Here is a 26548-nt window from a genome sequence, read left to right on the forward strand (position 1 = left end):
ACAGGCCCCGGGGATCCAGGAAAGGTTCACGCCACAGCCTCTGGATACCCCGGCTGTGGCTAGGGAAAGCCCAGCCACACTTCAGTGTTGCCTCTGCTTTGGGGATGAGACCAAAAGACATACACAGCAGGCAACTTTGGAGGGAGAATTTTATTAGCTTCATGAGAAACAGCTGCCACGAGTCAAGACCTGGTTAGGGACAGGGCTCTGGTGGCTTCTGACCAATGGCATGAAAAAAGCCCAACTGTTCTCTCTACATCCTTGGACCAGGGTCTAAGTGGGGGTCCCAAGAAGAACACCCCACCTTCTTGCCCCCTCAGTGCAGGCACCGATTCAGGCGATGTATTCTCATTGAACATTAGGATCTCCTGCTCTATGATATCTCATTGAACAGGAAAATGAATCAAATCCACATTCTAGACATTGAGATCAAGCCTGATCTGGCATATCAGCCACTGCTCTGGATCATCAGCTGGGAACACGACATTCTGAATCCCCAATCAGAAAGTCAAGATTCTGAAATGTAAAATAAGAACCCCATAGATTTCATCAGGAGCTCCATATTCTAGAATACCTATATCCCAAATCAACCAGAAATCTGACATTCCAGGTTGTCAACTAGGAACTCAGTGTTCTGGCAGGCCAAATGAGAACCACTCCTTACATTCTGAAGGGTTAACAAGGAATTCAGCATTCCAGAATGACAAAAACCACAATATTCCAGGCAATGGGTGAGACCCAAAGTTCTAGATGTCAACCCCAACACTCACCATGCTAAACCAGAAAACCAACATTTAAGACCGTCAGTGCTGGCTTCAGCATTCTGGAATGACAAGCACAAGGCTCTGACCTCCAGAATGCTGCTTCCCTGTCCCCTCAGAGCTCTGTGGATGGTCGCTCCACAACAGGTTCATTGTCCCCACTGGAGTCGGGCACGCGGAAGGAAACGTAGGGACAGGTCTTGGTGTTGAGGCAGACCAGCTTCTTCAGCGTGGCCGTATTGACAATGTTGAAGCCCATCTCACCACCAAATGTGCTTGGCTTCCAGTACTCTGGAGAACAGATGGGATTCCCTAGGAGACCTTTGAGGGAAAAGGGAGCCCCCATCTCTATCATACTCTCCCCAAAGATGGAGTTCGGTAGGCACTTTTCAAGAAGCAGCCCTGGGTAGAACTCCAAGGCATCGATGTCTCCGTACAGCTCCTCCAACTCTGCTGCCATCTCCCTCTCTCCTGCAAGGGGAAGAAACTAGAGTCAGAGCCATGGTGCCATTAAGGTCAATATGGAGAGGGACCCTTGCAGGCCCACCTTTTTCCAAAGATAATAGGGACTCCAGGAGAACAATTTGAGCAATTGAGCATGTACCCTAAAATTTGGCCTCATTGCCATTGGGGAAAATGATCAGGAAGGAAAGCACACATTGACCTTCCTCCTGGACTGGGGTCTAAGGAAGGAAAGCACTACTTTCCTTCTCTAGCTAAGAAGGAGTCAAGGACCTAGATCTGCCACCAAACAACATGTGTCCTTCAGCAACTCATCCTACTTCTCTGAGCCCTAATTACCTGATCATTACATCAGGGAGACTCTCCCCACCTTGCTTCATTCGCAGGCAGGTTTCAAGGCCTTACTGTGACCCAAGCCCCTTTATTCTACTAGATCTCAATGATGTCATGTAACATGTCCAAACTCACACAGAAATCCAGTGACCATTTGGATGGGACCATTTGTCATGGGAGATTAAAGAGTGACAAAGATTGCTGTTCCAGGAGAACAGGGAACTCGTCCACTGATCCCAGGATCTGCCCCACTCTGCAAGACCCATGTGTTCACAAATGGTGACCAAGAGGAGTCAGACATGGAGTTTCCCTCCCCATTTCCTCAAATCCATCCTCCCTGGGGCACCATACATGATGTCACACCCTGCTTCAGGGGCTCCCTCTTATCTGTGAAAACGGTTCCCAATTTAGCTGCCCAACATCTGGGGATCTTCGGGGAAAGAATATATGCACACACATTTGTAATACAGATTCTTGGGCACCATCCAGGCTCACTGAATCAGAATCTCTGGGGGAGGCATCTGAGATTTGGTATTTTAATCGGCTTTCTAAGTGATTCTTACGCAGCTGGTCTATAAATGGGCATTTAGGAACCAAAATATTTAGAAAAGAAACCAAGATTTTACACCATTTGGCCCCAACCTCCCATTAGTAACCACCCCCAACACAAGCCCCTGGCTCCAGCCACACCTACGTCTGGTCCCCAACAGGCACGCGCTGTGTGACCTCTGCGCCTTCGTACTTTCCGTTGCTCTCCCTAAAATGTTCCTCCCTCTATTCTCCCATGAGGAAATTCCTGTTTATCCTTCAAACCCAGCTGAGAAGTCACCTTCTCTCCCCAGGGGGGGTTATCTGCCACCTCTCACCACCCCCACTCTTTACCTCCACGCCCCTCGTAACTCCCGCAGTCCCAGGGCTGGCCACATGCATTGTCCCATTCTGTCTCCTTGATGTCTCCCTTGCTTTACTGCAGAGTTGCTCGAGGGCAGGGCCTGTGTCCAGCAAACAGCTGCTCACCTGTGAGCTCCTGGAAAGAGGCGTAGGGCTTCAGGCCAAACCGCTTGCGGTACTCATTGAAAGGCTGCAGCCGCATTTCCCGCGATTCCTTGATGACATCCACGGCCACGTACAGGACGTGGTGGTCCATGTTCCTGCCCCCGCCAATCTGCCAGGAGATAAGCACAGCAATGTCTGAGAGCCAGGCCAGACTGTCCCGGAGCCTGTGTAAGGTCCTAGGAGAAGAGCTCCAAGTCACACGTCTTTCTGAGCTAGGAGGGAGACGAGAGCACAGCCCCAGGTCCGCGGGTGCTGTGCTTTCTCAGGGAGCCCCTCTGAGTCTCGGTCTCTGTCTCTGAAGTGTGGCGTGGGCCAGGAGGACCTCTCTAGTGGCTCACCCCCAGTCCTTTGAATTATACCAACAGGTGATGTAATCCCCCATAAAGGGAGGAAAAATAGAGTTCGAAACCAGCTAACCTAGTGAGACAAAGAAGGCTCTGGAAAAAGATTCTGATTCATAACAGCTAAGAAGCATTGGTTTAAAGAAAGCTCTATTGCTCAGGATGAAATGATAATACTTAAGAGAGAGCTCTGTCTCAGTAGAGCAATTATAATTGGGCAGGAAAGAAGAAAAGTAGAGTTGGATGAAATCACACACCTTGGAGCAAAGCAAACAGAGACCAGTGCCAACCCCAGCTTGGGGCTGTTGTGGGTTGAATTGTGTTCCCCCAAAAAGATATGATGCAGTCCTCACCCCCAGCACCTGTGAACGTGACCTTATGTGGAAACAGTCTTTGCAGATGTAATTAAGTTAAGATGAGGTCATACTGGACTTCATGAGAAACAGCTGCCACGAGTCAAGACCTGGTTAGGGACAGGGCTCTGGTGGCTTCTGACCAATGGCATGAAAAAAGCCCAACTGTTCTCTCTACATCCTTGGACCAGGGTCTAAGTGGGGGTCCCAAGAAGAACACCCCACCTTCTTGCCCCCTCAGTGCAGGCACCGATTCAGGCGATGTATTCTCGTTGAACATTAGGATCTCCTGCTCTATGATATCTCATTGAACAGGAAAATGAATCAAATCCACATTCTAGACATTGAGATCAAGCCTGATCTGGCATATCAGCCACTGCTCTGGATCATCAGCTGGGAACACGACATTCTGAATCCCCAATCAGAAAGTCAAGATTCTGAAATGTAAAATAAGAACCCCATAGATTTCATCAGGAGCTCTGGGGTTGGCAAGCCTCACATTTGTAGAGCAGGCCAGCAGGCTGGAAACTCAGGTAGTAGTTGATGCTTCAGTCTTGAAGCAGAAGTCTTCTTTTCTGGAAAAGCTTGATTTTTATTCTTTTTAAAGCCTTTCAATTGGTTAGATGAATCCCACCCATATTATTCAGTGCAATCTTCTTTACTTAAAGTCAAATAATTATAGATGTTAACCACATCTACAAAATACCTTCACAGCCACAGCTAGATCAGTGTTTGATTAAATAACTGGGCACTATAGCCCAGCCAAGTTGACATATAAAACCAGCCATCACATCCACCAAATCAAAACTCCAGGAATGAGTGTTCAATTATGAGCATTAAGATCCTTCACTCTGAAGAAGCTGTCTTAGAGCACTTGTCATATTTCCCTTTGAAAAACTTTCGTGCGTGATTGTCCATATTAAGCAAAGTCCACCTAATCTAGGCATCTGCATTCAAAAGAGGACTATGCCAGGAATCTGTCCCATCCTTCCATCCCCACAGCGCTTCCCCTGGCCCTAGCTGCCATCATCTCCTGGTTGGACCACGGATGCAGCCTCCTCAGTTCTGCCAGCCTCCAGTCCTTCCTGCTCTGCCGTGCTGGCCACCCTCCCAGAGGGCACCCTCTCCAAAACACTAGTCTGATTACATCGCCTAGATTAAAAGCATTATATTAATAGTACTTGTGTAACTCAGGCCCGCAGTCATAAAGGTTTGGTTGCAAGCAACAGACACCAATTCTGAATGATTTAAGCAAAAGAGGAATTCCTGGAAGAGCCCACAGGATGGAAGGAAAAGCTAAGGTCTTGAGAAGGTCAGGAATCCAGGCTGCCCTAGGGATTTGGGGGCAGGAACGAATGGACCATCTTTTCAGAGCCAGTTGTGGGGATGAATCAGAGCAGTGGTCTCAAACCCCATGTAACTCCATTCAGGGGCCTGTTTCAAGGAGAAGGGGTCTGACTGCCTGGGAGTGTGTCAAAGGCCCAACCATTGGCCAGAACACAGCCCTGATGGAATCACCAAGACTGAAATGAACAAGGAGGGAGGATTCTAGTAAGGGGTGCTAGCAGAAGAGGGGAAATAGATCCTGGGTGAGCAAGGACGAGGCACAGCCACTCCACGCCCACTCCTGGCACCTGAAGGATCCTGCTACATCAGAGAATTGCATTCTCTGCATACAAAAGGGCCGGGAAAGAATGGTGGGAGCAGTTCCTGGCCAACTAAGGGGAAACAAGGATGACTTCCTGGACTATAAGACAGGAGGCCCAGCCTCAAGCACTGTCAGCCTGAATCCCAATTTCCCCTGTTGTTTCTGGGCCACAGCTTTTCCTGAGGAATGCTAAGCCCAAAGCGTGGAGCATGAAGGACCTTTTCTGAACCTTACCCTCCCATCCTCTCCTGTCTCTTTGATGCCTACGAGGGTCCTTATAGCTGGGAAAGGGTCTCAGGGCTGGAGTAGAGGGAAATGGGGCTGTCTGCCCTCAGTCACCACCGCTCCATCTCCGATCTTGGGAGTGAAGGAGGGGAGGACAGAGCAGGGTGGGTTAAATGGGAAGTCACACCCACCTTGCACTTATTTCATTGTTTTCTTATTTATTGTCTGTTCTACCCCCACTGAAATGTGAGCTCCATAAGGACAGAAGCCCTGTCTGTATTGATCACTCAGTGCTGTGTCCCCAAACCTGTTAACAGTAACTGGCACATAGTCAGCACTTAGGAAAATAAATATTTGGGACTGAGTAGCCTGCATGTAAGGTGGAGGCTACCCCCAAACCTTCTGCCTTTGAACCCAAGCCGGACAGGCAAGACCAGGCCTGGCACTGAGTCAAACCAGGACTCGAGAGGAGCACAAGTTCCAGACTCAGCCAGGGCTGGGGCCAAGCCTGGCTCTGGCACCTGTGGGGCACGTCTGTCACTTGACCACTCTGAGGCTGAGTTTCCTGGGTTTTGAAATGGGGATTATACCACCCACTTCACACCGTTGTTGTGAGAATAGATGAGAATTAAATGTGCAAAATTGGCACACAAGCAGTGTTCTCACCTGTCGTACACTCTGTAAGGGAGGAAGTTGTTTTAATCAGTGAGAACTGAATGCTGCATCTCCTGGGGCTGGAGTATTGGGCATTTTAGGAGAACATCCTGAAAAATGTAATGCCTGGCCCACAGGGAGAAATAAAACACCAGCAGTATGGCATCTACACAGCAACAGGCCCCGGGGATCCAGGAAAGGTTCACGCCACAGCCTCTGGATACCCCGGCTGTGGCTAGGGAAAGCCCAGCCACACTTCAGTGTTGCCTCTGCTTTGGGGATGAGACCAAAAGACATACACAGCAGGCAACTTTGGAGGGAGAATTTTATTAGCTTCATGAGAAACAGCTGCCACGAGTCAAGACCTGGTTAGGGACAGGGCTCTGGTGGCTTCTGACCAATGGCATGAAAAAAGCCCAACTGTTCTCTCTACATCCTTGGACCAGGGTCTAAGTGGGGGTCCCAAGAAGAACACCCCACCTTCTTGCCCCCTCAGTGCAGGCACCGATTCAGGCGATGTATTCTCATTGAACATTAGGATCTCCTGCTCTATGATATCTCATTGAACAGGAAAATGAATCAAATCCACATTCTAGACATTGAGATCAAGCCTGATCTGGCATATCAGCCACTGCTCTGGATCATCAGCTGGGAACACGACATTCTGAATCCCCAATCAGAAAGTCAAGATTCTGAAATGTAAAATAAGAACCCCATAGATTTCATCAGGAGCTCCATATTCTAGAATACCTATATCCCAAATCAACCAGAAATCTGACATTCCAGGTTGTCAACTAGGAACTCAGTGTTCTGGCAGGCCAAATGAGAACCACTCCTTACATTCTGAAGGGTTAACAAGGAATTCAGCATTCCAGAATGACAAAAACCACAATATTCCAGGCAATGGGTGAGACCCAAAGTTCTAGATGTCAACCCCAACACTCACCATGCTAAACCAGAAAACCAACATTTAAGACCGTCAGTGCTGGCTTCAGCATTCTGGAATGACAAGCACAAGGCTCTGACCTCCAGAATGCTGCTTCCCTGTCCCCTCAGAGCTCTGTGGATGGTCGCTCCACAACAGGTTCATTGTCCCCACTGGAGTCGGGCACGCGGAAGGAAACGTAGGGACAGGTCTTGGTGTTGAGGCAGACCAGCTTCTTCAGCGTGGCCGTATTGACAATGTTGAAGCCCATCTCACCACCAAATGTGCTTGGCTTCCAGTACTCTGGAGAACAGATGGGATTCCCTAGGAGACCTTTGAGGGAAAAGGGAGCCCCCATCTCTATCATACTCTCCCCAAAGATGGAGTTCGGTAGGCACTTTTCAAGAAGCAGCCCTGGGTAGAACTCCAAGGCATCGATGTCTCCGTACAGCTCCTCCAACTCTGCTGCCATCTCCCTCTCTCCTGCAAGGGGAAGAAACTAGAGTCAGAGCCATGGTGCCATTAAGGTCAATATGGAGAGGGACCCTTGCAGGCCCACCTTTTTCCAAAGATAATAGGGACTCCAGGAGAACAATTTGAGCAATTGAGCATGTACCCTAAAATTTGGCCTCATTGCCATTGGGGAAAATGATCAGGAAGGAAAGCACACATTGACCTTCCTCCTGGACTGGGGTCTAAGGAAGGAAAGCACTACTTTCCTTCTCTAGCTAAGAAGGAGTCAAGGACCTAGATCTGCCACCAAACAACATGTGTCCTTCAGCAACTCATCCTACTTCTCTGAGCCCTAATTACCTGATCATTACATCAGGGAGACTCTCCCCACCTTGCTTCATTCGCAGGCAGGTTTCAAGGCCTTACTGTGACCCAAGCCCCTTTATTCTACTAGATCTCAATGATGTCATGTAACATGTCCAAACTCACACAGAAATCCAGTGACCATTTGGATGGGACCATTTGTCATGGGAGATTAAAGAGTGACAAAGATTGCTGTTCCAGGAGAACAGGGAACTCGTCCACTGATCCCAGGATCTGCCCCACTCTGCAAGACCCATGTGTTCACAAATGGTGACCAAGAGGAGTCAGACATGGAGTTTCCCTCCCCATTTCCTCAAATCCATCCTCCCTGGGGCACCATACATGATGTCACACCCTGCTTCAGGGGCTCCCTCTTATCTGTGAAAACGGTTCCCAATTTAGCTGCCCAACATCTGGGGATCTTCGGGGAAAGAATATATGCACACACATTTGTAATACAGATTCTTGGGCACCATCCAGGCTCACTGAATCAGAATCTCTGGGGGAGGCATCTGAGATTTGGTATTTTAATCGGCTTTCTAAGTGATTCTTACGCAGCTGGTCTATAAATGGGCATTTAGGAACCAAAATATTTAGAAAGGAAACCAAGATTTTACACCATTTGGCCCCAACCTCCCATCAGTAACCACCCCCAACACAAGCCCCTGGCTCCAGCCACACCTACATCTGGTCCCCAACAAGCACACGCTGTGTGACCTCTGCGCCTTCGTACTTTCCCTTGCTCTCCCTAAAATGTTCCTCCCTCTATTCTCCCATGAGGAAATTCCTGTTTATCCTTCAAACCCAGCTGAGAAGTCACCTTCTCTCCCCAGGGGGGGTTATCTGCCACCTCTCACCACCCCCACTCTTTACCTCCACGCCCCTCGTAACTCCCACAGTCTCAGGGCTGGCCACATGCATTGTCCCATTCTGTCTCCTTGATGTCTCCCTTGCTTTACTGCAGAGTTGCTCGAGGGCAGGGCCTGTGTCCAGCAAACAGCTGCTCACCTGTGAGCTCCTGGAAAGAGGCGTAGGGCTTCAGGCCAAACCGCTTGCGGTACTCATTGAAAGGCTGCAGCCGCATTTCCCGCGATTCCTTGATGACATCCACGGCCACGTACAGGACGTGGTGGTCCATGTTCCTGCCCCCGCCAATCTGCCAGGAGATAAGCACAGCAGTGTCTGAGAGCCAGGCCAGACTGTCCCGGAGCCTGTGTAAGGTCCTAGGAGAAGAGCTCCAAGTCACACGTCTTTCTGAGCTAGGAGGGAGACGAGGGCGCAGCTCCTGGGTCCGCGGGTGCTGTGCTTTCTCAGGGAGCCCCTCTGAGTCTCGGTCTCTGTCTCTGAAGTGTGGCGTGGGCCAGGAGGACCTCTCTAGTGGCTCACCCCCAGTCCTTTGAATTATACCAACAGGTGATGTAATCCCCCATAAAGGGAGGAAAAATAGAGTTCGAAACCAGCTAACCTAGTGAGATAAAGAAGGCTCTGGAAAAAGATTCTGATTCATAACAGCTAAGAAGCATTGGTTTAAAGAAAGCTCTATTGCTCAGGATGAAATGATAATACTTAAGAGAGAGCTCTGTCTCAGTAGAGCAATTATAATTGGGCAGGAAAGAAGAAAAGTAGAGTTGGATGAAATCACACACCTTGGAGCAAAGCAAACAGAGACCAGTGCCAACCCCAGCTTGGGGCTGTTGTGGGTTGAATTGTGTTTCCCCCAAAAAGATATGATGCAGTCCTCACCCCCAGCACCTGTGAACGTGACCTTATGTGGAAACAGTCTTTACAGATGTAATTAAGTTAAGATGAGGTCATACTGGATCAGCGTGGGCCCTAATCCAATAACTGGTGTCCTTATGAGAAAAGAGGGACGCAAGGAGGACACCACATGACAGTAGAGGCAGAGATTGGAAGGATGCGTCTACAAGCCAAGGAATGCCAAAGATTGTCAGCAACCACCAGAAGCTGAGAGGAAGGCTTGGAACAGACTCTCCCCTAGAACCTTAAGAGATCTAGCACCTCTTATATTTTCCTGGATAGAGCTTGAGCCCATCCTCCAAAGTGAGGTATCACAAGAATGGAAGAACAGGCTCCACATGTACTTGCCATCAAATTGGCACTGACTGAGCAACACTAAGGTGCTCACACAGTAGTAATATTCTCTGGGGGTTGGGGGGTTGGGGTGGGTAAACTCACAACTAATGGATGTGGTGAGCGTTGTAGGGGGGGAAGGGCATGCCTCAAATCATGGTTTGGGTGTGGTGAAGTCATAACATGTAACCAAAATGTTTGTACCCCCATAATATCCTGAAATGAAATTTAAAGAAAGAGAGAGAGAGCACGACCCTATTGCCAACTTGATTTCGGACTTCCAGCCTCCGTCTGTTGCTTTAAGCCACCCAGTTTGTGGTACTTTGTCACGGCAGCCTCGGCAAACTAATATAGGGCCCCTGGGTGTTACTCAAACTCAATTTGAGTTTCCTCATATGTAAAATGGGGAAGGTAAGAGCATCTAACTGATACGGCTGCAGTAGAATAAACGAGATGAAGTATGCAAGGCGGTTACCGCGGTATCAGTCACATGGTGACCCCAGAGGGTAGCCATGGTCACATGGTAACCCCCAGAGGATAGCCATGGCTGCGCTTATCAGGGGAAACCCTGTCTTATCACTTTTCACACTCTTCTTAATATCCTGAGAATCGACACACTCTGTCCCCTTCTGCCTTGGGCCACGTACAGCACTGGGGCTTTTCACACGTGCTGTCATGGTCATTCCTTGAAAATGCTTTGAAAACCACCCAGCCCCACACAAAGGCTGTCTGTGTCCCACGGAGAACAGAGGCCACAAACCAGCCAGTGGCTGCCCACCAATGCAGCAAATGCTAATTTCAGTCAAATGACCAGAAGGAAACCAAAACCCATGTGGTGCCACAAACTCACAACAGGGCTTAGGGACAAGGATTAGAGAGAAGCAGGAAGCAGGCGCGGGTCGAGGGTGGCAACTAGAGGTCCGCAGGCTGGGATAAAGCAGGCAAGAGCTTCCACCCCTGGAGAAGGAGAGGCTTACGAGGGAGCTGGTTAGGAACTCCAGGGAAAGAGCTAGGGCTGCCAGGACAAAGCACCACAGAGTGAGTGGCTCAGACAACAGAAATGTATTTCCTCTGTTTGGAGCCTGGAAGTTCAAGCTCAAGGTGTGGGCAGGGTTGGTTTCTCCTGCGGCCTCTCCCGTGGCTTCTCACAGGCGTCCCCCTGTGTCCTCACATGGTCTTCCCTCTGCGTACGTCTGTGTCCTAATCTTTCTTCTTATAAGGACACCAGTCATATTGGACAAGGGCCCAGCCTACTGACCTCATTTAAACTTCATTGCCTCTTTAAGGACCTTATCTCCAAATGCAGTCACACTCTAACATACTAGAGGTTAGGACTTCAACATATGATTTTGGAAGAACACGATTCAGCTCGTAACAGAGGCTTATGATTTAATAAACAGTATACGCAGGCACTTTCACCTGTATTGCCATGGCCTGAATGTCCTTCTGTTCCACAAATTGTTATCCCCTGTGTCCTCCAGCCTTTGCCCATGCCGTCCCCTCTATCTGGAACACAATCATCCCCTGCCACTAACATCACTCCTTTCCCTGGGAAATCCCGACCCACCCTTCGGATTTCTGCGCAGACGTCGCCTTGGCCAGAAGCCCCTCTCTGAGTTCCCAGAGCACAGTGGGCTTGTGTATTACGGTTCTTAACACGCTCTCACAATTCTCATAGCAACAGAGAAGCGCTTAGCACTGTGCCTAACACACAGCGAGTGCTCAAATGGCGTGAGCTGTCCTGTGACTGTCATCCCTTTCTAGGGGGTAAGTGCCAAAAGGCAGGAGCCAAGAACCACACGGGTGTAATCCCCCACTACATCCCCGGCACCCGGACCAATGCCTGGTGTCGCTGAATGAGCAAATGGCGAACAATGGCATTCACGCGGGAACGCTCACGACTGCCCTGTAGAAGTGACACCCCCCCCCATGTTACAGAAGAGGAAGCTGGGATCTGGACCCAGGTCCGTCGGACCCCTCGGCCCACGTGCCCTCGCCAGCGCTCCCCTGGGGCTTACCCGGCCGGCCCTCTGGCGAGAGAAGGCGTCCACCAGGGCCTCGACCCCGTAGTCCAGCAGCATGGAGGTGTTGAACAAGAACTGCTCGTAGCTGTACTCGCGGGAGCCCACCTTGAAGGAGTCGGGCATGAGCGGATGCCAGTGGTAGAGCTGGTTGAACTCCAGGGCAATGCGGTTGCGGTACTGGAACCGGACGTTGAACAGCAGCTCCGGGTCAAACTTCAGCTGCAGGAAGTAGCCACTCAACTGCTGCACGTACTCCTCGATCACGATCTTGATGGTCTCCCCTGGGCAGGCGGGATCGGGTGCAGGGTCAGCCAAGCACGGCGACGCAGACACCGGCTCAGAAGGCGGGCCAGTTTGTGAGAAGTGCTTGTTTTCTGTCTCCTCATTGTTGGGGCGGGGAGTGGTGTTTAATTTTATTTGGCTACTGCCACTTTGTCTCTTTGGGTTGGGATGCGAAATAGAACTTTCCATCTCAGGTTCCATGGAGGTCCCAAGACATGAGTGCCAGCTACTCCCACATTCCAGAGGGAGGGTCTAGGCCCAGCTGAGCAGGACAACACGCAAACGAGGTGTCCAAGAAGAGCTTTTGTGACCCTTGGGTGACCTCCCTCCCATAACCCATTCTTGAAAGAGGCTGGAGAGACCACAAAGATGGGAAAGTGGCGGATTCACCTGGGGCTGACTTATGCTGACACCCCCCGCGAGTGACAGGGGCTGCAAGTAGATCACTCAGAGCTGCCCCAGCGGCAAAAAGGAACAGTGAGGATGGAAGGTGAGCCTGGTCCTAAACCTGTTTCAAAAAATACATTTCTTCTATATCAGAATTCTTATAAATAGATTTTTCTCCGCCCCCTCAGTACCCAGCGACACGGCCAGGGAAGAAGCAAGTTGAACATTCTATAACAAAATGAAAACCAGCCAACTAGATATTGAAAGAAGCTAATATTTTGGTCAATTAGCCACTAAACAAATTGGCTTTTAGCAAATTGACCGGGAGCCACAGAATTTCAAATCTGCAGGCCTGGGTCCAAATCGCGGCTTCACCATTTCTAGATACCTGAGCTTGGGCCAAATTACTTAATCCCGCTGAACTTCCCTTCCCTTATCTGTAAGATGTGTATTATATCAATAATATCAGTGTAATAATATTCACAGGGTTGCTGTGAGAAATAGACACTGAGTACATCTACACAGCTGGCACAGGGCCTGGCATAAGAGGGGCTGCCCACACATGTCGGCCAGAAGTAGAAGTTCTAAGTGTGGGCGTGAGGGGAGAATCCCCTCCCCCTACCCACATGTCACGAAAGACCAGACGGAGGCTTGCAACCCCTCCCCACTCAGGAAGAGGCCCTTGAGATGGAGGGGAAGGAACATGAATTTTGGTGGCAGCCAGACCTCAAGTCTCCCTCTGCTGAGTGGCCTTGGAGAATTCACTTAATCTCTCTGAATCTTAGTTTTCACCAGGGTAATCATATCTGGTTCATAAGGTTGCTGGGGAGTTAAATGGACACTGGAATTGCAGTCCTAGGAGTCCTGCCTTTGGTCACAGCTTCATCATTAGCCAGAGTGCTGGGCAGCCTCTGGCCAAAGACTTGCCCTCTCCGGTCGCGGTCTCACAATTCTGGGACTTCAGAACCAGCACCCCCCACCCACCCTGCCTGCCCTCAAACTGTTCCTATCCCTGATGCCCGGCTCTTCCAGGCTCCAGTGAATCAGGCACTATAATTGGGACCAGCCATGCCCAGTGGTGCCCAGAGGTGGGGGAAGGGGGTTGCCGGTGACTCAGAGCGAACAAGGTCTGGACAGGGATGTCAGGAGCCAAGCTACCAGGCAGGAAACCATCTGACATTTTAGGTTGCAGACTCGCCCCCGTAGGGGACACAAAAATATCCTGTCCCTGAGTCACCTAAAAGCTACCAAACTCAAGGAAGGTAGATACACGCAAGGCAAGAAACATGAAGATTCCTGAAGGCTGGGCAAGCTGGGGTCTGACCCTGCACACGCTGGGCAGTTCAAGTGTGCATCCGGGTGCAGTACTGCAGGGAAACTGAGATTTGGGGTGGCTGTCAAGTGTGCTACGAGTCACTCAGCTAATAATCAACCTTCACAGTCATCCGTTTTCTGAAGGCCTACTGTGTGCTGAGAGCCTTCCCATTCATCGTGTCAACAAATCTAACAAATCCAACCATCCCTTGCCCCAGTAAACGGGTTTGGAGACGGGGACTCATGGAGGTGGAGAGACCTGCTCAAGGTCTCCTAGTTAGTAAGCAGAAGAGCCAAGATCCCCAGCTCCCCACCCCGTTTCTCAGGATGGAGGGCGCGACCTCCCAGGGCAGGGCAGGTTTGGGGTCCTCACCTATGAGGATGAGGCGAGTCGTCTGGAAGAGCTGCTCATCGTCCCAAGTGGGGTGCTCAGCCTTCAGCAGGTCGCACACACGATTGTGCTCGCGCAGCCAGAGCGTGGCATAGAGCATGAGCCCGGGAAGCAGCCCAAACACCTCCTGGCCCACGGCCATCTGGCTCTGGCGTGGGACATCCCGAGGGTAACGCATCAGCACATTCGCCTCTTCTACCGAGGGTGGGTACACCTCTCCGTCCAGCACCTGTGGGATGGGGCCACCTGGCAACCTGGGGTGGGGGGCACCAGCCGCCGCCCACCGCCAACTCCCTCCCACCCCTACTTCCAGCCGCCGGTCCTCCTCAACCACAGCTGTTGATTCCACCTCCTAATCCTTTAAAATCTGTGCCCTTTCCGTGTCTTCTACCACCACCCCTGGGCAACCCACCCTCATCTTCCACCCAGACTCCTCTCCCTGAGGGCTCCCCGCGTCCACTCCTGCCCCAGACAGTCCAGTCTCTACACTGCAGCCAGGGCAATCCTTCAAAAATAAAAAAAAACAGAAACCCAAGTCTTGCATCACATGCTGGCTTAAAACCCTTCCAAGTCCTCTCTCCGCTCTTGGCAGAAATCAGAAATCCTTAACACGGTCCCTGCGGACGTCTCTGCCTTCACCTGGAATCTTTCTTACCCTTGATCACCAGGTTCAGCCAACACTCCCTTTCTTACGCTCCAAGCTGCCTCCCACCTCTGAGCCTTTGCACTTGCTAAACCCTCTGCCTGCAAAGCCTTTCCCCGTTCTTGGTCTCCCCAACTCCTCCTCATCCTTCATGCAATTCTCGACTTATTCATAACTTCCCAGGGAAGCCTTCCCCATCCTACAAACACTCCAGTGGTACCCACAGCTTCTCCTTGGTGGCACTTGCCACAAGTGTAACTAATTATGTGGCAGGTTCTTCATTCATTCAGCAAATATACACCAAGGGACTACCACATGCCAAGTACTGTTCTTAGCCCGAAAGATTCAGCAACAAACTTTGTTTTAGTTTTTGTTTGTTTAGATTTGTATAATCCACTCTAGTAGCCACTAGCTATGTGTGACTATTGAACACTAGAAATTTGGCCAGTGTGAATGAAGAACTGAATTTAATTTTATTTAAATCTAAATTAAGTAAAACCTACATAAAATAAATTTTAAAATTGATACTTCAGCTATTGGAAAACCTCAAAGCATGCTTGGAACAACTTGGGCACGTGAATCTACTTATTCAACTATAAGTTTTATGAAATCTAAATACGGATTAAACATCTCCAATGAAAATTTAGCATCCGAATGGAGATGTCCTATCAGTGTAAAATATGCACCAGATTTCAAAGATTTCGCATGGAAAAAAGAATGTGAGATATTTTGTTAATAGTTTTTTATTGATCACGTGTTAAAATGATAATATTCTGGGCATATTGCATCAAGTAAAATACATTATTAAAATTCATTTCACTTGTTTCTTTTTACCTTCTTTAATGTGACCACTAGAAAATTTTCATTATGTATGTGGCTCACATTACATTTCTGTTGGACGTTGGTAGTTTAGACAAGATGTCCTCATAGAACTAGCATCCTAGAGTTTATGCCGATGGTTCCTTGGGGGCAGGGCCCATAACTATAATGGTCATCGCTCAATCACCTGTGCTAGGCATATTATAATGCCCAATTAATATTGCGGAATAATTAAATGACCAAATTCAGACTGCAAATGTCCATCTCCTATTGAGCTCCAAAATCTACCTCCCAGGAGGACACGAGAAGCCAGATCTGCTCCTTGTTTGTTTCTCGTGCCTGGCACCTTCTCCCAGGGTTTACTGTCTGTCCTCCTGGCACACACCTCCCGCTCCTGTGACTGGCCCTCTCAGAACATGACCCAGGCCCCCCAGCAGCCTTTGCCAGGGGAGACCACGGGAGACCCTTAGCACCGCACCACCCCCAGGCCCAGCACTACCTGGTACTTGAGTTTCCCATCTTTAAAGAGCCGCAGCTGATACTGACGCTCCAGATTGTCTCCGTATATGTGGCCGAGGTCTACCTGAGGACAGAGAGGGGGCCACTCAGCACACCTGGTTCCTGGCCCTCTATCAATGACGTGCATGTGCTAAGTTAGGTCCAGAGCAGTCCCGAGTCCCTCCTGGGTACTCACCCCGTGGCCCAAGGCCTTGGTGAAGCCAGGACCCATCTTGCCGGACGTTTTGAAGAACTGGTGGGTGAAGTGTTGTGCAAAGAAGGCAAACATGAGGTTCGTGCCTTGGGGGTCAGGTATGAACTTCCTCCTGAGCAGGAAGCGATGGCCCAGGAGCTGGGCATCTGGCAACTGCTTCTTCCCTGGTTGAGGGTAGGAAAGAGCAGTAGCTGCCACTGCCTGGATCTTCCTGCCCTGAGGACTTCTGGGCTCACCCGGAAAACTGGCCCAGGCAGGAAGCCCAGAGTGGCCTCCTCGAGACCATCTCCCACCACCACCAGGTAGCCACCTCTCTACCAAAAACCTTAGAACCTAGAAGTATTTAGGGGTTAAGCGGCATGATATTTGAAATTTGCTTTAAAATACTTTGTAAAAATATGAGCCGAGCTAGATGAAGTAAGATTGGCAAATTGTGGGTAAGTGTTGAAACTGGGAGACGGGTACCTAGTTCATTACACTTTTCTCTCCACTTTTGTGTATATGTGCAATCTCTCCATGATGAAAAAGTTAACCAAAAAGAAAAAGAAAAAAAGAGCATGGACTCCCTGGCCTGTGTTTGCAACTGACTACACTGTCTGCTAACTGTGTAAACATAGACAAGTTATCTCATCTCTCAGAGCCTCATTTTCTTCATCTTTAAATCAGGGCAAATGATATTCATTTGACACAGTGGATTTGAGGATTGCAACAGATAATGTAAGCATGACAGAGAACCAGTGGGTAGACTCTTTTAAATCAAGGGTTAGCAAACCTTTTTTGTGAAAAGACAGATAGAAAATATTTTAGGCTTTGCAGACTATATGGTCTCTGTCACATCTATTCAGTTTTGCTGTTATAGCAGGAAAGCAGCCATAGACAATACGTATACTAATGAGTGTGACTGTGTTCCAATAAAACTTTATTGACAAAAACAGGGGATGGGTTGGATTTGGCCTGCAGGCCATACTTTGCCAACCTATTTTAAATGATTCTGGTCTTTCTATGTTTGGGATAAAGACAAGTCATCTTGAAGCAGGTGTCTGTCATTATAAGTATTCCTTAATTATGTCAATGTCAGATGAGTTGTCATCCAAAGTCCTCACAGAAAGGAACGGTAGAATGTTCTGGGTTCTGGTGAAGGCATCCCTTCACAATACCTCAGGCGAGGCCTGATGTTGAAGGTTCAAGATCAACAGAAATTCTTTGGATTGAGATGGCCAATTGGGTTCCTTGGCAGGAAAGATATCAAGAACCCCAAAGGGAACCCACTAAAAGGGAAGTTAGAGGGAATGATTTGTAAGCTATAATTTGGAATCATCACTCATTGACATTGGATAAGGATTGATTCCAACAAAATGTTGGCAAGATCCAGCTATCCTGGTAGAATGGTCATGCTTTGGGAATAGCAGCCAACCTGTGAGTGAAAACCATCCGAGCAGTGCCCTCAAAACCCAAGTAGCGACATTAGTACATATGCAAGGTTCTGAACCCGCAAAAGCACACAAACACAGGGCTGCACAGGACCGGCGTGCAACAGCGACACCATGTGGCAGGAAGCAAAGTACTGCAGAGATGGAGCCTTGTCCTCTCTGTACTTGAAGCTGAACTGATGGGTCTGAACTGAGTAACCCCCAGGTTTTTGGACAATTAGGGGTAGAATGAGAAGAAGGCCTTAGGAGAAAGACCCCTGCCAATGAGGCCAAGTGGAGTCTTGGGCAATGAAAGAAAAAAATGTGACCTTATTTGTACCCTACACTGGTAAAGCATGTGAAACTATTTACATTAAGAAAGAACCAAACAGAATTAGTACCTAATAAATAGCACACTATTCATTCCTTCCTGCATTTCAACTGTTAAGTCACTCCCTCCCCAGCAGGACAAGGTTCAAGCAAAAAGGTACCCTGGAGCTATGGAGACATTAGTCTGACTCGGCCACTGACTTTCTAGGTGACCTCAGCCACCTTGCCTGCCCTCAGCCCCGATTCTGAACATGCCCTATGTCTTGCTTTGGTCCAGCCATCTGTGGAATGGGTCAACAATTGCTCTTCTACCTGCTCTTCCCAAAGAAGAGAACTGAGCACCTCCTGTGACCCCAAGGCCCAGCCTCTCACCCCAGTCCCATTACCTTTGGTCCCCATGGGCGTGGGGCAGCCTTCAGGCACAGAAGGCAGAATGCGGGTGTAATAGCTCACGTTGGAGAAGGATTCCCAGCTGATGTAGTCATGTGCTACGTTGTAGGTGGGGGGGCTGGGGATAAGGTTGGAACGTACTGCAGAGAACAAAAAAAATGGTGACAGGATGTTCCCACCCCAGTTCCACTCCCCCTCCCCACCTCTTCTCAGGTTGGGGCTTGTTTATCTGACATCATAGACCCTCCCCACCCACTGCCCTTAACAAATACTAAGAATCCCAAGAACTGGCAGGATTTCTTGCTCCCCCAGATTAGGCGGGCCCTGCCCCACACCCACCTGTGAGTACCAGACGCATAAGCAGGTCTCGGATGAAGGTGGCATTGACAAACTCCCAGAACAAGCGCCCGTGAGTGAGCAGGAAGTGGAGGTAAGAGGGGCTGGGCCTCAGAGAATTCCGGAGCCAGGTCCACAGCTCAGCTGCAGGGGCATTGGGAGCCACTCAGTCGGGGCCTCCTGGCAGGACCAGAAGCAGCCAGGGTGGAAGACAGGGACTGAGGACCAGGACCAGGATGGAACAGGGTGGCACCCATGGGGCAGGGGGTACGGATGGAACACAACAGAGCCAGAACCAGGCATGAGATCAGGGCCCAGGGCAGGTGTGAAGACACCGCAGAGCCCAGAACCAGGGAGTGAGGGTGGACCAGGAGCAAGAGCCCATGCCGGAGCCAGGTCAAGGAGAGGGGCAAAATCAGGCAAGGAAGGAGAACGGGGCCATGGCAGGAGACGGGGATCTGGGAGGAGGAGCCCGGGGGAGCAGGAGGCCCAGAAGAGGAGCAGGGGCTGGAGGCCCAGCTCACGGACGGTGCAGTTGGGGCCGGAATAGCCCGTGCGGGTGCAGTCACACTGGTAGCTGTCAAGGCCGAAGCGCACACAGACGCCCTGGTGCTGGCACGGATAGTAACAACAGGGGTCCACTGTGGGTGAGAAACAGGGATCAGAGACCACGCTAGGGTGACCTCCTGACCCCATCCAGCCCCAGATGGGCAAATGAGGGGCCAGGGGCAGGCACTCGAGTCGCAGGTCTGTCCTAAAGCACTGAGCGACCCTTCTCTGAACTTCAGAGTTCCCCTAAGGGCCCTCCCTGTTCCCACAGCCATGAACATAACCCCCCAGAACCCACTCTGGCTCTCCAGCCCAGGCCACATCCGGGCCCCCACAGGAAGTCCTCTCCCTCCCTAGTGCCACCAAAGGGGGCCAGGGGAAGAGTCCAGCCCCCAGGCTAAGGCATGGAAGGTTAGGAAACAGTGATAAGACACTGCAGCCACAGGCCTCTAGAGCGCTCACTTCCTGCCTCGTCAGAGCCCAGCAGCAAGGGCAGGGCTGGTGGGGTTCAGAAAAGGAACAAGGACTGGGAGGGGGGTCATCCCAGACCAGCCCCCAAGCTCTGAGCACCTGGGCACTGGGAAAATGACACCATCCCTCCATTTCTGCAGAGGGAAGGGAGGAGCAGGTATCATAATACCCACTTTGCAGATGTGGAAGCTGAGGCCAGAAAAAGTGACAGCCAGACAGGTCCCCCAGCAAGTCACACCAGACCAAATGCCCATCCCCTCACTTCCACTCCACCCCCACAGACTCGGCAATCAGGTCTGGGGTCACCAATCCTGGGGGCCCTTCGCCTGTTAGGAAAACAGGGCTGCGCATCACCGCCTGAGCCCTGCCTCTCCCCCTACCTCGCTAACCCCTCCCCAGCCCTTCCACCCACCCCACTCCCCCCGACTCCCGTCTGTGGAAAAATTATCTTCCATGAAACCCGTCCCTGGTGCCAAAAAGGTTGGGGACCGCTGAATCAACCCCAAGGAAAGAAGTTTTCCAGAACTCTGGGGAGTGAGGGGAGGGAAGGAGTCCAGAGTCCCAGCTGCCTCAGCCCCCATTCCCCATAGGCCCAGACCAAGTCCGGTCGGGTCCAGGCTCTAGGACCCTGAGGATAGTCACAGACCAAGGGAACCAGGGAGACATGAAGAATCTCCTGGCAGGGTGAGTGGAGCTCTGGCGTCACCCTCCTGCCTCCTGGAGAAACCCCACAAGGAAGTCCCTCCCTGCATCTGACCACCAGCCCCTCGCCCAAATCTGCACTGCTCAGTGCTTCTTCAGCAGCAAAGTCAGAGACTCCTCAGGCTCATTCGGATGCACCCCCCGCCCCACACACAGACCCCTGCTCAGCGTGGGGACCATGGGGACCGAGCCTCAGGGAGAGGTGGCGATTTGGCCGAGGGAACAGCACAGAGCCGGGCAGCCCCAGAACTCTTGGCTCCAGCAGGAGGCTCCTTCCCTGGCCTGACACAGAAAACGCCAGGCTCTCTCCTACAAACTCATTTCCTTATCTGGCCTCAGGGACAAAGTCACAGGGAGAATATTCTCCGTGCCACTGATTATTGGGGGTCAAGAGGATAGCAAAAGGCGGAACAGCCCAGGATGACACCGGCAGTCCTCCCAGGCTGTGATCAGAGGACATGACCCTGGGCAAGGCCTGCGCGCACCCCGCCCCCATCGCAGTCCCTCACTTCTCAGCATAGGGCTTGGCCTGGTAGGGTCCCCCTGGGCCTCCACACCTCCCCCCACCACCCCCACACACATACACAAGCAAGCAAGAGTCACAGGAATCATGCAAATAGTTTTGCTTAAGCCCTGGTGACACCCCACAGCCCCACAATGGCATCTGTGTGGCCCCGGCAGGGGAGTGGGGGAGGGGCAGATGGGAAGAAGGCAGAACAAAAAGGTCTTATCGGGCTGCCCCAGACCAGACGGACCTGGCAGGCAGGACCACAGGCCTAGAAAGGCCAAGGAGCCTCAAGATGACCCCCCAGCTGGCTCGGGGATCTGATGCCTCCAAGGAAGGACTCCTCGGCCCTGCGGGGACACTCCTCCTTGCTCATTCCTCCCTGCTCAAGACATTCTGCTCACGGCTAACTCATCTGCGCAGGAGCCCCTGCACCCCACTGCCCACCTCTGGCACACTCTGCCCACTCTGGCACACAAGGCCCAGTGGTACCCCTCAGAGGGCACAGGCGCTGCTAAAGGCACAGGCCCCCTCCGGGCTCAACTTCCCCGTGTCCCCACCACAACAGGGATCTAGCGGTACCTCCAGCCCAAGCATGTGGTGGCAGCCCCTCCCTCGAACCCAAGCCTAAGGGCTCATCTGTCTTTTACACGGCCTCTAGCTCCTCCTTGATAAATTCCTCCAGATCCACCTGACCCTCTCCACTGAGACCACGCCTTGCCTCCCCCGGAGGGCTTCCCCTGCATGTCCACACTCACTCCTCCCCCTCTCCCCGCCTGGCTCCGGGTTCCACTGTGACCTGCTGTCCCCTACAGGCTTCCCAGAGAAGAGGCCCCACCCTCCCCTGTCACAGGCCGTGCACGCAACTGGGGCTCAGCCCAGGTCCCGGGTCCAGATGTGGTGGCCAGAGCGTAACAAATGTTTGTGGAATAAATAAAACGAAGAGAGGAGACTGGCTACCCCCAGCTTGGCCAGAGAGTCCATCATCTTTCCAGCGCTCAGCAACTCTCTGAGGTCCCCCGGGAAGGCCCCCTGCCGTATACAGCCCCAGGGTGCTGCAGACCTGAAGTGGCTGCCCACGTCCCTCTCCAGCCAAGAGAGGCTGTACTCAGTGGAGGCTCCTCCCTCCCAGACCAGCTGTCCAGCTCTCCCTCCCTCCTCTTGCATGTTCTTTCCATAAACACCAGCTGCCCCAGGGAAGAGAAAGTTCTCCCAGCAAGGACAGCAGCAGCCTCTGGGGCCCCAGGGTGGCAGGGTGGGCCAAGAGGAGACTGAGTGCCGCTTGACGCCAGTCGGACGTCCTGCCACTGTCAGGCTGGGGAAGCCGGGGCTCTAGCCTACCAAGCCCAAGACCTCACATACCTACCCCTCATCTGTGTGCCCTGCATGCCCCGGGGAGAGGCGGGCGGGACTCCACATTGCACAATGAGGAATGCCAGGCACAGAGAAGGCAGGAGACTTGCTCAGACTCCACTGCTTTGAAGTTGCAGAGCCAAGACTTAAACCCGCTTCTCCTCCCTTACCTTCCTCTTTCTGGAGGAGCCCAGGCCTAGATTTGGGGAAGAGATGGGAAGGGAGAGTCACTTTGATCCACAGGCTGGGAATGACCCCCAGGTACATTCGTTACTGTTCCTTCAAGGTGAACTTTGAAAATCCTGAACAAATGAAATGAGGACCCCAGACGTCCTGCCTCGACCAGACCTCTGGGAACTATTCATACAGGAAGGCCTTCCTTCATTCTAACTCCAATCCTGCATGCTTTCACGCCAACCGAGTCCTGTGCTCAGAGCAGGACAGCCCTGCTCATCGAGAAAGAGAACTGGGGAGATGCAGGCACCGAGTCTAATTCATACTGAGTCCCCCACAGACAGCACAGGGCCAGGTGCCAAGCAGGTGTTCCAGAAATATGTACTAGAGAGTGGCTGCTCTTATTGGCTGTGGGTCCTCGGGCAAACCCCTTCCACCCTTGGGGCCTCTTTTTCCTGTAAATCCCACAAAAGGGATGGAGCAGGCGGGCTCAAAGGAGGCCTTCCATTCTGCCACCCTGTCCCCTTCTCTACTCTGGGTGGAGCCGGTCTAACCCTCTCCGTTATTTTTACCAATATGTTTCCCCTGTCCCGTCAGCAGAGAGCATTACAATCTGTTCTCACTGAGTCCTCAAGACACCTGGAGGTGGGGGTGACCAGCACCCACACTGCACACGAGACACACGGGACCCAAAGGCCAAGCAGTCAGTCCACATTCCCAGATGAGGACCATCCGGGACTGCCTGGCTCCAGACCCTTTCCGACGACTCGGGCAAGGACACATCCCCCGGCCCGAGAGTCAGGGCTCCAGGCCCAGGGCTGAGCGTGACTAAGGGACGGGCACAGCCGCAGAACACCAAGTACTCTGGGATGCGGAGGCAGCAGCCTGCAAGAGGGCCCAGTAAGGAAGCTGGCCCTGAATCCCCTAAGAATAATATTTAGAGAAGCTCCAGGGGCCTGGCAGCCAAAGAGAAAAAAGGGGCCCTGACTAGCCAGGCCCGGGCCCCAGTCCCTACACCTAGTACCAGGCCCAGACAGCTGGACCCAGCAGCTGGAAGGGCCTAGCTGGGGAGGAAGCCCCCGCCTGGCCCGCAGACCCAGCTGGCACTGGAGATAGGAGACGGCAGGCGGCAGGGAGGCTTTGGCACTGCTGGGTCCCCAGCCCACGTGCCAGCGTTAGCTGGCCTCCTGCTCCTCTGCCCGGCAGGCAGCTCTGGTCATTAGGTCGCGCCCTATCCCTAGCTAGGGAGCCAGCCCTTAAGCCAAGTCCAGGGGCAAGAGGGGAAGAACTTGAGAATTAAGGATCCCCCGGCGCAGCCTTGCCTCCTAGCTGACTCCATCTCCTGCCCCACCAGAGGCAGAGGCAACAAACTCACCTCCACCTGCCCTCTCAGGTGAGTCTGCAGCCCTCATCTCTCACAGCCTTGGAGTGCGAAGGCAACCCCCACCTCCTGCCCCTGCACCCCTCTTGTCACACATTCTTCCCTGGATCTTTGCAGGAGCCTTCATACCGCCTTCCTGGCCTCCAGTCTTGCCCCCCACGTCATCTGTCCGTCCTCATCTCCCGCTCCCAACTACCCCGTATGGTGTTTCAGTCAAATCTCCCCCATCTGCCACCCCTTTCAAGGTCCAGTTCCAATGTCACCCCCTCCAAGAAGCCCCCCTCAATTCCTCGCACTGAGAGGCAGCTGCTCCCTCCCTGAGCCCTGCACACCCCTTGCTCCCCTCAGCTGCGGCCCTGATCCCCTTGGATGACAGACAGTCTGTTGACATTTCTGTCTCCACCATCGGACCGTAAGCTCCTCCCAGCTCTGTGTCTCCAGGCCCCATCCCAAGACTGGCATAAAGCAAGCCCTCAGGAATGAAAAAAACAATTCCGTTTAAGCACTAATTATATAAAAATAAGTAGAAAAGGCAAAAACCAGCAATATGTTAATATCAGTGTAGCAAAATTGCACTTGTGCCCCGTGAATATATACAAATAAAAAATAAAGGAGAAAAAAAAGAAAAGGCAAAAACCAAAATGGCAGGACCATGGCTCATTGTACATTAGGAAGTAAACAAAAAATAAAGGTGGGGCATGGCCCTGTGTACCCCTGGGGGCCTGGATGGGGCAAGATAGGGCCTGAGAGGAAGTGCTGGGCTGATCCGGGACTGACAAGATGGGTAGTTGAGACAGCCTGATAAGCCTAGCTCAGCCACCTGCTCACTGTGGGGCCCCAGAAAAGTGGGCTCTCTCCCGCTAGGCCTCAGAGTCCCTTTCTGTAGAATGGGTCTAACACATCTCCATGGCAGGGCCAAAGAAGTGGATGCTCACAGCCAGCCTTTGTAACCTATAAAGTGCTGGGCACGGGGGTCTTCCTCTTCTTCCCACAAACCAGGCTTTTCTTAAGCCAAACCCTTTTCTAGAGCACCCTCCGACCTCTCCATGGCTTCCCCAAATGCCACCCATTTAAATCCTCTCCTCCAGGAAACTTGGTCTGATCTGAGATCCATGTAGGTATCTTTCCTGCTTCCTCTGAGCACCAAATCCCTGGAGCATCCCTAGAGCCGGAGCAGAAAGCTCAGACTCCCTCTGCCCCCTCCCACCCTCTCTTTGCCTCGTTTTTACAGATGTGAAATGAGGACCCAGAGAGGGATGGGTCACACAGCCAGGTGGTGGAGGAAGCTATGTCCAGGCTGGACAAGCACGAGCACGCGCGCGCGCGCGCGCACACACACACACACACACACACACACACACACAAGCGGTGAGCTGGGGGAGGAAGGTTGGCTAAGTGAGTTGCTGAATTCCTTCAGCAGATGCATGCACAGAATAGGGAGGGGTGAAATTTCTGCATAAAACTCTGGGAGATGAAACAAAAAGGGGCCCAGGGTCCATTGTGGGGTGAGGGAGGGCGAGCTTTTCTGTAAAGAATTTATGAAGTGTCTAGAGTCAGATACCTGAGTTCAAATCCTGAGCCCACCATGTACTGTGTGAGCCTGGGAGTGAGGGGTCGTCACACCTACTGAGCCTCGATTTCCTCATCTGCTCAGTGGGGACGTCCTAGGTGGGAACTAGACCCCAGAGGAGGCAGCTGGGCTCTGGAAATGTGCTTCCACCTCCCGCCCTCCCCAAATGGCTGGTGCTCCCGGGTCTTCATCAGGGGGGGCCCTCTCCACTGGGGCTGAGAGTGAGGATGGGTTCCCAGACGGTTAGAGGCTAAAGAAAGGGAACTCCTTCGACAGCCCGCTTTCCCCTGGGCGCTCCGCGCTTCCTCTGAAAGAGGGCCCCATAGGAAACAGCGGGGTTGTTGGGGGCGGAGGCTGCTCGGACAGTTGGGGGCCCAGAACAGGTGAAGGGGATGCAGGGGGGCTGTCCCTCCTCCTCACGGCGGCACGAGGTCCCAGTCTGCCGTTTTCCAAAAAAAGACCCCGGTGGCCCGTTAGCCAAGGCCACACCCCCCCGGGGGTCTTCAGAGAGCCCCCATCCCACCGACAGACTCAGCCCCCCTCCCCTTTCCCGGACTCCGCGAGCAGAATGGGGAAGCTGGGCCCGCTGGAGGGCAGATGGGAGAGGGAAGGGGGCTGGCCATGGGCATGGAGGGGGCCACCTACCTGGCGTGGGGGCCCCGGGGTCCACGAGCAGGACCGGGGACGGCGGCAGCAGGAGCAGGAACAGCGAGAAGCGGAGCGAGAGACTCCTCCCTGCAGAGGAGAGAGACGTGGGGCTGAGCCTGGCATTCAAGGCTCCTCCAGGAGGCCGAGAGGATTCCTGGGCGCGCGGGGGCAGCGGGGTCGGACTCACGGCTCATGGCGCGGGCAGTGATGGGTGCGGGACACAGACTGCAGGCTCCTTGGTGCGTCTCCAACACTGCCCCGGGAGCTCCGGCCCGCCCCCTCCCACCCATCCCCGGCTCCACCCCCGCCCCTCCCTCCAGCTGTCACCTCGGCTGCTGCCTGCTCACTTCCTCTCCTCCTGCCCCAGCCGAGACCCTTTATTAATTATTGCACGATCACCACTAAGGCGGCTTTTCACCCGAGATCCTTGAAGCGCTTGGGCTTCTAAAGCCCTGTGGCCCCAGAAATGCGTCCATTTGGTAGATAAGACACT

At 52.4% G+C, this 26548-nt stretch overlaps 2 protein-coding genes across 2 annotated transcripts; both read right to left on the reverse strand.

Annotated features, from left to right (window-relative positions):
• Positions 1-582: 582 nt before the first annotated feature.
• Positions 583-2703, reverse strand: LOC105826406 (prostaglandin G/H synthase 1-like). Its single transcript, XM_012664382.1, has 2 exons — positions 2574-2703; positions 583-1232 (listed from the first exon to the last, which is right to left on the reverse strand). The coding sequence occupies exons 1-2, from the start codon at positions 2701-2703 to the stop codon at positions 877-879; spliced, it is 486 nt and encodes a 161-aa protein (XP_012519836.1). The 3' UTR covers positions 583-876.
• A 3447-nt stretch (positions 2704-6150) lies between these two features.
• PTGS1 (prostaglandin-endoperoxide synthase 1 (prostaglandin G/H synthase and cyclooxygenase)) lies at positions 6151-26249 on the reverse strand. Its single transcript, XM_012664394.1, is given in 11 exon segments — positions 6151-7241; positions 8583-8730; positions 11684-11970; positions 14046-14292; positions 16025-16108; positions 16220-16401; positions 18363-18506; positions 18706-18846; positions 19227-19343; positions 26053-26191; positions 26193-26249. Coding segments are annotated over 11 exon segments (1902 nt in total). The 3' UTR covers positions 6151-6885.
• Positions 26250-26548: the final 299 nt, after the last annotated feature.

The sequence above is a fragment of the Propithecus coquereli genome, unplaced genomic scaffold (assembly GCF_000956105.1).
Source record: "Propithecus coquereli isolate 6110/MARCELLA unplaced genomic scaffold, Pcoq_1.0 Scaffold89, whole genome shotgun sequence".
Lineage (NCBI taxonomy): Eukaryota > Metazoa > Chordata > Mammalia > Primates > Indriidae > Propithecus > Propithecus coquereli.

Excerpts from the sequence above, each read along its gene's own strand:
- LOC105826406 (XM_012664382.1), bottom strand. The coding sequence starts at position 2,703 with ATGGACCACCACGTCCTGTACGTGGCCGTGGATGTCATCAAGGAATCG. Across the intron at positions 1,233-2,573 it reads CTCTTTCCAGGAGCTCACAG|GAGAGAGGGAGATGGCAGCA; the intron begins GTGAGCAGCTGT and ends TTCCCCTTGCAG.